Consider the following 13,620-nt stretch of genomic DNA (forward strand, 5'->3'; position numbering starts at 1 on the left):
TGCTTTCTAGTTTTCCTAGCAATTTTTGTCAAACAATGAATTCTTGTCCCAAAACTTTGGGTCTTTGAACTTATTAAATACTAGGTTATTATGATAATTTGCTACTGTGTATTGTGTACGTAATCTACTCCACTGATCCATCACTGTTTCTTAACCTAGACCAGATTGTTTTGATGATTACCACTTTGTAATACAGTTTGAGATCCGATATGAGTAGGCCACTTTTGTATTTTTCCCCCAATAATTCCGTTATTATTTGTTTATTGACCATTTGTTCTTCCAGACGAATTTTGTTATCATTTTTTTCCTAGCTCACAAAATAATTTTTGGTAGTTTGCTTGGTATAGCACTGAATAAGTAAATTAATTTAGGTAGCATTGTCATTGTTGGCTCAGTCTGTCCATGAACAATTAATATTTTTCCATTTGTTCAGATCTGGCTTTAGAAGTATGAAAAGTGCTTTGTAATTGTGTTCGTATAGTTCCTGAATTTGTCTTGGCAGGTAGACTTCCAAAATATTTTATATTGTCTACAGTTATTTTAAATGGAATTCTCTTTCTATCTCTTGCTGTGCTGGACTTTGTTGTAGAAATGCTGATGATTTATGTGGGCTTATTTTATATCCTGCTACTTTGTTAAAGTTGTTAATTATTTCAGCTAGTTTTTTAGTTGATTCTCTAGGATTCTCCAAATATACCATCATATCATCTGCAAAGAGTGATAATTTTGTTTCCTCATTGCCTATTCTAATTTCTTCAATTTCTTGTTCTTCTCTTATTGCTATAGCTAGCATTTCTGGTACAGTGTTGAATATTGGAAGCCTTGGAAGAAGGAGCTGGAGATCTGATAGAAATGAGAGAAGGGTGAGATTTGGGGTCATCTTTTCAGTGTTGTGAGGATTGTTCTCCCATCTAGTAGGACCTGAATTGACTTCTTCCTATTAGAACAGGCAGGTGGCCACCCACAGTGATAAGAAGATGTTTATTAGATGGAAATTCATCCTCTTGCTCCTCTACTCCCTTACTTTGAGGTAGTCACCAACTGGTACGGTGGAGTTACTGTTGAGGTATTACCATAGCATCCCAGTACCTGAGCAAATGGTTTGGAAGATTCAGGGTTTGGAAAGAGAGCTTGAAACGTTTCCTTATTCTGGTGAGGGTTTTAAATGTTGGAATTACCAACAGACCAAGGTCCGCTCAGAGAGAACATGGTGCTTCCAGAGAAGCTGCACCTGAAACATGAGTCCCCTGCACACCTTTTCATGTAGTCTCTACCTTGTTATCACCTTCCATTGCTGGATACAAACTTCCTTTTCCTCTAGTTAGCTCAACACTAGCACATTCTTATATACTGGACAATACTGGTATTCTCGTGAGATTCCTTTACAGGGTTTTGCTATGAAAGGATAGCTAAGAGTAAGATGAAGGAAACAAAATTAAATCTGCTGATGTGTTCCCATTACAGAAATTTCTCCCAATCCTGCCCCAATTTCAGGAGGCCTGCCAGGACATCGAGTGGTTTTTCCTCTTCTTTCCTTCATGGAGTAGAATTTGATCTCGTTGATGTCATATTCTGAAAACCAACCCTACTACTAAGGATTACTCAGTCAAACAGAAAAACCTTAACATGAAACAGAAATGCTTAAGGCATTATTGGAGTAATCTAGTGAGGACTTTTTCTTTTTTGTTGCTGTTACTATAGTTAGAAACCAGAGACTGACTATTAAATTATATGATCTTTACTTACCTCCCTAGACAGTGACTAGGACTAATCCTTTTTGAGTTCTTTGCCAAAGATGTGATTTTGAAGCCCCTTGATATCTTTCCAGAGTCATTAAGAATCTCAGGGCCAGAGGGAACTCAGAGGCCATCCAACATCCTTACCTCTACAACACCCATGACGAGTGGCCAGCCAGTCTTTGATGGAAGATCTCTAGTAATGGGGAGCCCACCATCTCCCCAAACAGCCCATGCTACTGTGGGAGAGTGCCAGTTTTCAGGAAGCTTTTCCTAATACCCGTTGCCCTCGTCTCTGCTCTTTGGAACTTAAAGCATCTTCCAAATGATACCTCTCTACTACCTACAGACAGCTCTCATGTCCTTCCTAAGTCTCCTCTTCTTTAAGCTAAGCCTCCACACTGCCTTCATCCAAAACTGGTGTGACGTGATCTTGAGGCCCTCCTCTTACTGCTTCCTAGCCATCCTCCATTTGTGGTCTGATGGAGGCAGGTGATTCCAGGTGATTTTTTTCTACCTACTCTACCCCAAAATGATCACAGATCCTAGAGTTTCAGTGCTAGAAGGGCCCTCAGCTGTCACTCAGTCAGTAACCATTTATTAAGCACCTACCACGTGCCAGGTCCTCTGCTGGATTCTGGGGATACAAGGAGGCGGCCCATGCCTTAAAGACCTTATATTCTCTTGGGGTGATACAACATGTTCACAGTTGAGTAAATAAGCTACATACTAAACAAATAAGTGGTGATGGGGGTGCGGTGCTCACTAACGGAGGGATCAGGAAAGGCATCCTGATGGAGGTTTATCAGTCGGTCAGTGAACATTAGTTAAGCATCTCCTGTGTGCCAGGTACTGGGCTAAGCCCTAGCGACACCAAGAAAAGATAGTGTCTGTTCTCAAAGAACTCATGTCTAATGGGGGAGACGACATGCAGACAACTATGTAGAGAGGAGATATACACAGTATAAAGGGGAAATAATCTGCAGAGGGAAGGCACTAGAAGTAAGAGGGATCAGGGGAAGCTTCTTTTGGAAGGGGAGGTTTTCGGTTGGACTTGAAGGAGGCGGGGGCTGCCAGGCCATGGAAGTGAGGAGGTGGAGCCTTCCCGGCGTGAGGGATAGCGTGTTGTGTTTGAGGAATAACAAGGACCCATTGTCACTGGATTGGAGAGCATAAAGGGGAGGCGAGAGGCCAAAGAGGACGGGACAGGCCTGTGTGGACAGAGGAGGCTGTGGAGGGCTTTGAAAACCAGAACCATTTTAGATTTGATCCTGGAGGCCAGAGGGAGCCGCTGGGGTTTATTCAGTGGGGAGTTGGGGGGGGGGGTGTTGTGTTTGGACCTGTGCTTAGGGAAGATGACTTTGACAGCAAAGTGAAGGAAGGACTGAAGTGGGGAGAGACTTAGGGCAGCAAGACCAGCCAGTGGTGCAGGCCTGAGATGAGGAGGGCCAGCAGCAGCAAGAGGAAAGAAAGGGGCACAGTGAGAGAAGGCTGAAAGATGAGATCGACAATGTCTGACAGTAGATTGGAAATGGGGGAGGGGGTGAACATGGGTGACTGGGAAGATGGGACCCTCCATACTAACTGGAAAGATAGGAAGAAGGGACGATTTGGGGGGAAAAGAAAATGAATTCAGTTTAAGATGTGTTGAATTTAAGATGTCTACAGGACGTTCTCTTTGAGGTGTCTAATAGGCAGTTGTGAGGAGGTCAGCAGAAAGGTTAGGGCTGGATAAGTAGATTTAAGAATCATCATCATAAAGGTGATAATTGAATCCATGGGACCTAATGAGCTTAGCGAGTGAAGTAGCATAGAAGAAAAGAAGAGAGCCCACATCAGAGCCCTGGGGAGCGCCCACCTTCAGCAGGTAGTGGGATCTGGATGAAGGCCCAGCAAAGCAGACTTGAGGAGTGGTCAGATATACGGAAGAGAATTAGCTGAGCCCTGGAGGTTGAAGTTAAGGGAGGGCCTTCCAGGCACAGGGAGAAGCCTGTCCAAAGGCACAGATACAGGAAATGGCATTTGGGGTGTGGGAGCCGTGGTCTCGGCCATGGTGGGGCACAGGGCATTACGGCAGACCTCGCTTCTAGGCTTTAAGGGTGTGTATTGACAGTGGGGACAAGATCCTGATTTTCTGCTTGGGGAGAGTAATCCTCCGTTGAGAGCATTAGCAGAAAGTGCACCCTGCATGTGAACAAGACTCACTTCTCTGGCATAGCCAAAAAGCAGTATCCAGCCTTTGCCTGAATGCTTTCAGTGCAACCCGCCACCTCCTCAGGCGCCCATTCCGCTTTCTGAGAGCTCTAATGGCTAGGACATTTTTCTGGACATCCTGCCCAGGTTTGTCTCTTTGCAGCTTCTGTTCCTTCTGGCTAGGTCTGCCCTCGGCTAATCCCTGTTTGCCATGACAACCCAACAGACGTTGATCTTTTTCCGATCAAGTTCTCTTTAAGCATGCCTTCTCATCTCGTCCTTGCTTGTGAGACAGTTCATTTGTGAAGCTGTCTTATTCAGCTCAGCCCAAGGTCCAGCCGTCAAGGTCTTTTTGGATCCTGACTCTGTCTCCCAGCGTTGTGTCATCTCCCGATGTGATGAAGCACGCTTTGAATGCCTTTATCTAAATGGATACAAATAACTAGAAGTGGATGTTGAGAAGGGATTGCATAAACCAACTAAGCCATAGGGCATCACCTTTCCTCTCTGTAGACCAGCTGTAACTGACTCTGTATGAATGTGTTGTTACAATAGATGCTAAAATCAGGTTTTCTCAGACCTACTCTTGGATATAGGGATTTATTTTTTCCAGTTTTTCCCGTAATGGATACATTGTAAAGCTGTTTATTGTCATAGCAAACAATAGGACAATGTATGATGTAATTCAACCTAGGGCACAACAGAGGATTAGGATGAATTCCTGGAAATTCTGCATCTAGCTGTAGAAGGTGAGACCAGTTGTAAACCTGGCGAGTTTGGCAAAGTTCAAGGATGAGTGAGCCTGTGTTTGGGATTTGGATTGCATTTCTTTGATGGGTGGAAACATTCCCAGTGACACTTCATTTGGGACTTTGATCTCAACTTTGTCCTGGGTACTTGCTGACCCATTCACCCCTAGAATTTGAGGATGATTTGATTGGGTCAAGGTTATCGTAGATCTTATCCCTTACCCCAGAGTGTCTAGTATAGCAGGCTAGAGCTAGGGACATGATAGAGACTACCTGCTCCTCTCGTGTCTTCCCAGCGTCTTTTCCTTCAGCAAGCTGAAATGGGGTTGACCTTTTCCATCTTCCCTCTCGTATCTGGAAGTGCCCGAAGCAATTAGAAACTTGAAGAGTCCTGAAGTGGACTTGAAGCTTGAAGAGACCCCAAGAGAACTGAATTGAGAGCTGTAGTTCTTATAGACCACCCCTCACCCAGGGCAGATCATCTCCACCAATAAGGGAATCCCATATCAGTGGGCTTTGGGACAGGGGTTACACATGTTTCTGGGCTTCTTTGTGTTACAGCAGTCTTTCTGTGGGTTGAATTAAAGGCTGCTCTATATCCCTGTAGTTATTATCCCTTTCACATTGCAGGGGTTAGAGACCTGGTGTTCCAGTGATCTGGAAAATCCGCATAAAAATTTTTGGTCCCCTCTTCATACCACAGAACATGTCTGAATGTTTTCTTTTCTTTTCAGGGTATTGTAGTACTTTATTGTAAAATTTGGGTATATTTATGGTATTAAAAGATGAAATATATTGATATAATACAATACTATATATATATTATGCATTTCTGAGTTTCTAAACTTTTTCTGTGTCATCTATTGGCCTTTGTGTGTCATTTGTTGCTTCAGCAAACTCCTAAAAAAATTCCCATTTAATTTCTGATGCCAGCCTGTGATATATCAGAACTGCAGTGGGGAAAGTCGTGATATGGAAGGGACAGCTGTGGGTAAGCTTAAGTGCTTTCGCGGGAACTGCCCCCTCAGTGGAGACAGATAAATCAAAGACTGAGCTGTATTCAAATATATTGTTGGTCTGAGGACTTTCATGGGACCTAGACAACAAGCTTTATTCTGATATTTCTCGGAGGAGCAAGATGAGCCAAATCGGGAGGCCCCCAGCCAAAAGCCCGGGTTGGGGGCAGATGCTGAGGAGCGCTTTGTGGGAAGTCTCCCACATCAAACCTGGTCCACTGAAGCTCCAAACTTGGGGTTCCGGGATACCAATTACACAGTTTTTTGTAGAACTTAATTTACAACAGTGAATACTTTGATTGGTCTGGAGCTAATTCATTTCAAATAAGTTATTTAAACTACCCCATTATTGTTCTGCAACACAGAGCTTTGCAGCATGACCCATTGATTTATTTAGGGTACTAAATAAGAACTATAATAGAAAAACCTCAAAAATCTCAGGTTTATTACACAAGAAAATAAATAACAGTTACCATACTGACTCCTTCAAGAAAATGTTGCTGTCTGGAAAATGTCTTTAGAATTAGACGTCCAGGGTAGAGGTTGAGTTTCCTCTTCCATCTTTATTAGTCAAGAACTTAGGGGTATGACAGAGAGCTGGAGAGAGCCTTAGAAATCTTCTAATAAAACTGTCTCACTTTGTAGATGAGGAAACTGAAGCCCAGAGAGGTTCAGGCTCTCACCCAAGGTCACAGTGGGTATGCATAGTAAAGCTTGCACCCAAAGCCAAGTCCTCCAAGTCCAAATCCAGGGGCTGTGGACCATGGAGCAAAGACTACAGAGTCGTCACGAGTCTCCCTCTCCAGTCATGTGTTTTCTTCACCAGAGGACACAAATGGTGCCGTTTGTTTTGGGTTTTTTTTTTGTTTTTTTAACATTAGACAAGGGCACTTCATACCTAAGGTTTGAACATACATGTTCCCATGCCATAAGATGTTTTCTGTGCCATGCCAGTGATGCTTTATCCCCTAGTTTGATATAATTTTCAAAGGCTAACCAAGGCATGGGGCAGAAGAGGCGGTGCAGTGAATGCAGTGGAAAGGGTACTGGCTCCAGAGTTAGCTCCACTGGATGGAAAGCCTGCCTCAGCAAGTCACTTCACCACTCCAGGCCTCAGTTTCCTTGTCTGTGGAAGGAAGGGGCAGAGGGGTGCTGCTCTAGGACCCCTGAGGTCCCTTCCCGTCCTAGATCTAGGATCCTATGCCATTATAACGTACAGTTCTGTGTGTTTGAATTTGACTTGCCTAGCATGGCTCATTTTCATCCTCTGAGCCAACTCTGTTGTGGAGCCCTTGTAACAGAGCCCATTCTAAGACAGGAGAAGAGGGCCACAGCCCTCCTGAACTTTGACTTCGCCCATTATGCTGCTGGGGCAGAAAGGATCAAGAAATATTCCAACTCCCTGCCTCTGCCAGTGAGCTAAGGGGAATGAATGAAGGTATAGCCAGGACTAGAAAAGGGTCCAGGAAAGCATGTCATCGGGGGGATCCAAGTTTCAGTGATTGTTAGAATAGGGAAGGAGTGGGACAGGAAAAGATTTAGGATGAAGGGAAGGTTGTTGTCTGTGGAACAGGCATTCCAGAGGATGCAGTGGAATAAAGGGAAGGTATTAAGCTGGGACTTTGGGGTGAGAGGATTGCAGGGCATAAGAATAAGGAATCAGGAGGTGGGGGATAGGGAATAGAGTTTGGACGATGACCTACAGAGATTCAGAATCACCGGGATTTGTCGGGTATGACCAGATGTGAGAATGCTCATCACTAAGTAGAAGGTGCCACTTCCAGGTCCTGCCTGTCCCTCCATTGTTCAGTAACCTCCCCTCCATTGAGGTTCCTGCTATCCACTGCACTCCAGGCCATCGCCAGTCATCTTTTTTCTTGCCACTGGACTTTGATGACTAGAGGAAAGAGTGACACTGACGACTTTGCACAATTCTGCCTCGCTTTTGAATCCAGTTCACGAGCGAGTCAAGATATCACCCTTGTGATGTCATTGGTCCTCTTTGAGAATGAAGGGCAAAAAATAACAATAACATTAATATCTATCACCCAATCAAAATCCTGGAAGCTGTTGTCTGCATGCCTTTGGATAACTTCCCTTCCTTCCACAATGAGTTCGGTATGTGGCTCACAATTTTTCTCTCCTTCCCAACCTTGCCTCGTAGTTGGGGACTTCAACAATACAAATTGACTGTCCCTCAAACACCCAAACCACTCAGTTCCTTAAGCTACTCCCTTCCCTTGACCTACTCCTCCACTTTACCTCAGCCACATACAAAGATGGCCATACCTTCGATCTTGTCATTACCCACCAATGTACTACCTCTGTGTCCATGAATTCTAAAATCCCCCTTTCTGACCATGTTCTACTGGCCTTCTACCTCTCCTTGTGTCTTTTCTTATCAAACTATATTTTTCTTCTTTTGACCCCATGGTCACGACCACAGTCTAAGAAGCACTGAAGGGGTTGCAACTGGAAAAAGTTTAAGGAGCCCTGTTCTATGCTGTGACTTCCAAACCCTTAGCCCCTTAGTTCTCTCCTAGGCCATCTTCTCTACACCAGCTATTCTCTCCTCTTTTCCCCATCCTGACCTCTTGGTGAACCAGTTCAGCTCTATATTGTTCTGTTCTATTGAGTCCCTGGCCCTCTTATCTTGTCACCAATTGCCCATTGCCAAGCCTCAGCCTTGGATCACTCCCCCCATCTGCTGCTTCTCTCCTACACACGTGCTACTAAAAGTAGGTGGAGAAAGTCATGCAACCATTCTAACAGGGTCCAGTATGAATTCACGGTACACAACCTCACCTGGGCCCTCACTGCCGCTAGGCAGTCCTACTATATCTCCCTTAGCCACTTACTTTCTCACTCCCCACAGCAGCTCTTCCAAACCTTTTCATCCTTCCTCCAACTTCCTTATGGCTGCCCTCCCCCCACTCAGCTAAGAACCTGGGCTTACATTTTACATAAAAAAATTGAAGCCTCTTGCTATGAGCTCCCTCTTCTCCCCAATTCCTCATAGCACGTCACTCCATTTCTTCCCTCTGGGCATTTTCTCTGGCTGTTCTTCACTTCTAGAAATCTCTGCTTCCCATGTCTGTCTCCTGGCTTCCCTGGCTTCCTTCAAGTCCTAACTCAAATGTCATCTTCTAGAGGAAGCCTTTCCCAATCCCTCTTAATTCTGGTGCCTTTTCTCTTTTGATTATTTCCTATTTTTCCTGCATAGAGTTTGTTTGCATATATTTATTTGCTTGTTTTCTCCTTCATTAAACTGTCTGTTGCCTCTTTTCATATCCCTAGTGCTTAGAACAGTGCCTGGAACATGGTACATACTTAATAAATGTTTATTTACTGACTAACATGACAAAACAAAGAATTAGTGAGCTTTTTATTTTAATTTCTTTTCAAAATTAACTTTAAAAGACTGTCACTTTTAAAGCTGATTTTTAAAACAAATTTAATATGTTAAGTGACAAAGAAAAACTTAAATCACAAAGAAACAAGGTTAGTGTCTCTAACTCTCTTGTGAACAGGGAGCCCCTTGGGAGATGTATTGGATTTCTCCCATATGACATTAATCTGTAATTCAGCATTCTGACTGTAAATTTACCCATGGAGAAAGGAGAGAAAAAAGCCTGAAGAATTAAAAGAACTTGTGAACTTTGACTATTGCTACAAAACTTGAATTTGGAAAAATCTGCCCATGGGGGCCCATGACGGTGGCAGCAGCTTCCCACGGTGAACGACTCTGTCTGAGGCAGGACAGTAGAGTGCCCTGGACGTGCGCACCTTGGCTGGATCGTGATGGGCAAGTCACTTACGTGCCCTGAACCTCAGTTTCATCGTCTGTAAAGTAGGCATCACCTGCCTCCCAACAACTTGTGAGGAAAAGAGCACATGACGAGCTCTTTTAAAGTGAGCTGCTGTTACTAAATTGTACAGAAGGGATGGGAAGCTTTCAGAAACGCAATTCTGAAGACATAAGAAGAAATAATTCCAATGAGGAAGAAAATGGAGAGTTGTCTAAAGGAGAACAATAGAGGTGTGGGACCTCACCAACCAACTTAGTATCTAAAAGGTGCCTCTAGACATCAGCTGCCCTCAAAGGTGGGTAATGAAGGATGGATCCCAAAGTGGCTTTGGGCCTATGAAAAGAGTCTCCAGGATGCTAAAGCTCGTTCTCCTTTTCTTAAGACAATAGTATTGATCCACACTGCATGGAACTGCGTCTTTGCTCCCATTGCTCTTTTTTAAGAATCCTTTTTCTGTCCTACTTCTTGGCCTTCACCTATTGACCTTCCATTTTCTTCAAGTTGTCACAGAATTATAGTTCTCTTCCAGTTTTCCATGAGAGAAGAATAGTTTGCAGCTGCTTTTGAACACAGTGTAGTTAGCTGTGACTGTGTTTGTGGAGCTCACATAGTATTCACAAGACTGTTCCAAATCTGAACCTAGACACTGACATAATACTGGCCCCAGTTCTTGTTGTCTGCATGAAGGACAGTCTCTGTCTTCTCTTTCATGTAATTCAGGCTGAAGGGAACAAGAGATGTCCTGCAAAGTCTCTTCTAGTTCTCCAACTCAGGTTTGGTTTTGTTTCTAAGTTGACGTGAGATACCAGCAAGAGCTGCCATTGGGAATTCGTGTCCCAAACTGTTGGCAGCTGTGTGGTTGGACAGGAAGTGGATTGGAAGGTAGAGGAAGCAGCTTCAATTGCTGTTAACTCTTTGTGTGGCTGCTGCTCCAAAGTTACCTCCTTTCTCTGGACCCCAGTTTCCTGGTCAGAAAAACAAGGGGTCTGAACTGAAGCTCCTTCAAGCTCTAAATCACCTGACCTGATGCATTCCCCATCGCTCCTTTGGTGACTGTCTTCAGCCTGATATCTGTATCTCTCTAAAAATAAACATGTCCTGTCCCTGGACTTTGCCAGTGGGTGTAAGAATTTTGTGGAGCCTGGAGCCTGTTCTTGAGCATGTCCATTCCTGAGTTATTATTGCCTGCTTTCTAATGGAATTTCCATTTTGAGATAGCTCCAGTGCTTCCCAACCTTTCCCCCCCCCTTTGGCAAGAGAACCCAAAGGCTACAGCATATTTTCCTCCCTTCCTGGGGCCCAACTTAAGTAATGACTCACTTGAGCCCTTGGGCTTTGCCTCATCCTCTCATTTTAGGGGCCGCTTTTTACCCCTTCTTTTACCATGGATCCTCATCTCTCTCCAGCAGTCTCCTCATGGAACCATTTGTCTCTCCTTTAGACAGATGGGAGGTATTCCTTCCTGTGCTTGTTGTCAGAGGTATATGACAGATCCCCTATTGCTCCACACTCCAGACTGAAATGGACAGATCTATAGATGTCACCTGTGAGCAACTGTGTTTTTTCTTGTGGCAGCTGGTATACGTTGGGGAAGAGCCCAGAGGAGGATATCTTTAAGGAAATGTAAATCCTGATGAGGTAGAGAGAGAGGTATTCTCTAAAAACAGACAACTGCCAGTATCATCCAGTTAAGGATGGATCATTTTCTCTCTCTGTAAGACTGTCTAGTGACTGGTTAGAACTTCCTGAGGTGGAGTGGGGGGCTAAAACCAGCTGGATTCCAGAGTTTGTTAGAGGGATGTGCTTATGGGCCTAGATTTCCCTCTGGGGAGCCAGGGGATGAACCCAAGTGGGGCTGCATCTTAGAAAATGTGAGGCAAACGGGCTGCTTCTTCTGTTTCTTGGCAACTCTTCTGAGTGGCCTCTGTTTTCCATTCTGCTTCCCGCCTTCTGGAAGAACCATCAAACAGTGACCTCTTGGTTTTTATCTTTGCAGCTTTAACAGCGTGTGTCAGGGGACTCATATTCTCTTCCGAGAGTTTAGCTTCATCCAGGCCACCCCCCATAACAGGGCATCCTTCTTACGGGCTTTCTGGAGATGCTTCCGAACGGTGGGCAAGAATGGAGGTAAGTCTTCTCAAATTTGTTCATAGAGATCTGAAGCCGAAAAGCACTTTTGTATAGCTATAGACAGCATGTTTATTTATCGAGCTTTGTTGGCTATTTCCTGTGTCTTTTGAGATGCAGTGATAGAGGGTGTCAATAAAATTCTTTCCCAGACTGAGCCACTAAATTCCCTTGTGGGTTAGTTCACTAACTGCTGAATTTCATGATTCTCTCAGTGGAATAGGATTAATGTCTATGTTATAGAGGTGGTATGAAGAGAATAAAATCAGATGCTGGGATAAAAAAAATGCATAAATGCACTTTAAAGCAGGGAAAACAGGAGTGTGTGTGTGCACATACATAATGGTCTCTTTGGAGCTGACCTCATGAACAAACTTTGAGGTAAACAAATATCAGGAAAGGTCTTTCATTGGAAATTTGCTTAGAAGGAGCTCATGCAACCGTCTTCTGTAGTAGCTGCTTGTCAAAAATAGAGCCAAATATTTTAGCATGAGACCCCGGAATAGGTGAACATAGTGCAGGACATGCTGGCTTCGGACCTAAGTCTTTTCTTGTGCCTGTTGGCTGTGGTCAGTTTCTTCTTCCCATATCATTCATTCACATGTATTTGTGGAGCATCTGCTGCATGTGAGTCACAAAGTTCTCCAGCTTTAAATAAAACGAAAAGAGCTCAGCCCCCCAACTGTGTGAAAATAGGATCACAGGTTTAGAGCTGGAAAGGGCCCCAGAGTCCCCCCTCCTTTGGTTCAACCCCCACATTTTGTAAGCTGGGATGTAGAGAAGTGTCGATCTTTAACCTAAGTCCTCAGGCTCCAATTCTAGGCCTTGCCCCATTACACCAAACTGTCTCTCCCATTACCCCTCTACTCAGTCTGGGGCTTTCCAAATGAAGACTTTCCTATGTATGATCTCATTTGATTCTGTGAACTACTCTGTGAAGCGAGGCAGTATTACCCATTTTACAGATGATGAAATTGAAGACTAACGACTCTAAGGGATTTGCCAAAGCTGACCTGATAAGTTAGTGGCGCAGCTTGGACTAGAACTCATTATCTAGCCCATGGCTCTTTTTAGTGTAACATCCAACACATCCTCCAGATAGGGCCGAGGACCTCAGGAAGACCTGAGTTCAGGTCTGACCATAGATACGTCCTCGCTTTGTGACTCTGGACAAGTCACTTAACCTCTGCCTGCCTCAGTTTCCTCATCCGTAAAATGGGGAGGCTAACAGCACCTCCCTCCAAGGGTTGCTGTGAGGATCAAATAAGATTGTTTGTTAGGTGGTCCGTAAGTTCTCACTATTTCTTCTTCAGCTAGTGCCACAAGTGACCCTACAGCTTTTGGCCTCTGAGCAAATGTGAGTTCCTTTATCATTAATGTACTAGCCTCAGCTAGCCAGAAGATCTGCTGCCAGTGATCCATCCAGCTGCTGAGAGGGATTTGCTTTGAGTTCCTCGTTTTCCCCATGCTGTCAGCTGTCCTGAATTATATGCTCAGTATTTATTGTGATGCTTCTTAATCAGACAACCCAGGAATTCCTCGGCACCAGATGCAGCATTCATAGCTGGGTGAGCCAGACCTCCACAGTCAAAATGTTTTTACATTTTTACTCTTTTAAGAAGCTTTCCAAACATCTTTCAATCACAAATATGTTAGTTCTGAGCTCTGGGCCAGAATCTGTTGACAACTTTGGGAGTGTCAGGGTCCTAAAAATAGAGTTGCCAGTTTAATAGGTTCCCACCTAGGCCTGCTGATCCCTGGCTTCTCCGTGGAGGAGATGCTACGACTGCTTTCCTGGATGTGGCCTTTGCCAGGAACACCTGAAATAGAGGTGTTAGCTCTCAGAAAGAAACTAACTTACTTGTAGGAGAGAGCCCAAAGAAAAGCAGAGTTCTCCAGCCTAAAGCTGCCTATGGAGATTGGGTAAAGGAAATGGTCTGTTGGCAGAAATCACTGAGCCCAGGTTTCTGACTCAGTCTCACGTGTACAG

The 13,620-nt window shown here is 44.3% G+C and overlaps 1 protein-coding gene across 3 annotated transcripts in view; it reads left to right on the forward strand.

Annotated features, from left to right (window-relative positions):
* CSTPP1 (centriolar satellite-associated tubulin polyglutamylase complex regulator 1) overlaps positions 1 to 13,620 on the forward strand; it is a 184,670-nt gene that overhangs the window by 88,720 nt on the left and 82,330 nt on the right. For 2 of the 3 annotated variants that reach the window (XM_021009716.1, XM_021009717.2), the window contains one exon: positions 11,500 to 11,630. In XM_021009716.1, the coding sequence (XP_020865375.1) occupies positions 11,500 to 11,630 (131 nt within the window). Of the gene's footprint in view, positions 1 to 10,897; positions 10,984 to 11,499; positions 11,631 to 13,620 lie in introns of those variants that run through there. The other variant, XM_078148676.1, reaches the window with a different exon arrangement.

The sequence above is a fragment of the Phascolarctos cinereus genome, unplaced genomic scaffold (assembly GCF_003287225.1).
Source record: "Phascolarctos cinereus isolate Bilbo 61053 unplaced genomic scaffold, phaCin_HiC Scaffold_9;HRSCAF=440, whole genome shotgun sequence".
NCBI classification, from domain to species: domain Eukaryota; kingdom Metazoa; phylum Chordata; class Mammalia; order Diprotodontia; family Phascolarctidae; genus Phascolarctos; species Phascolarctos cinereus.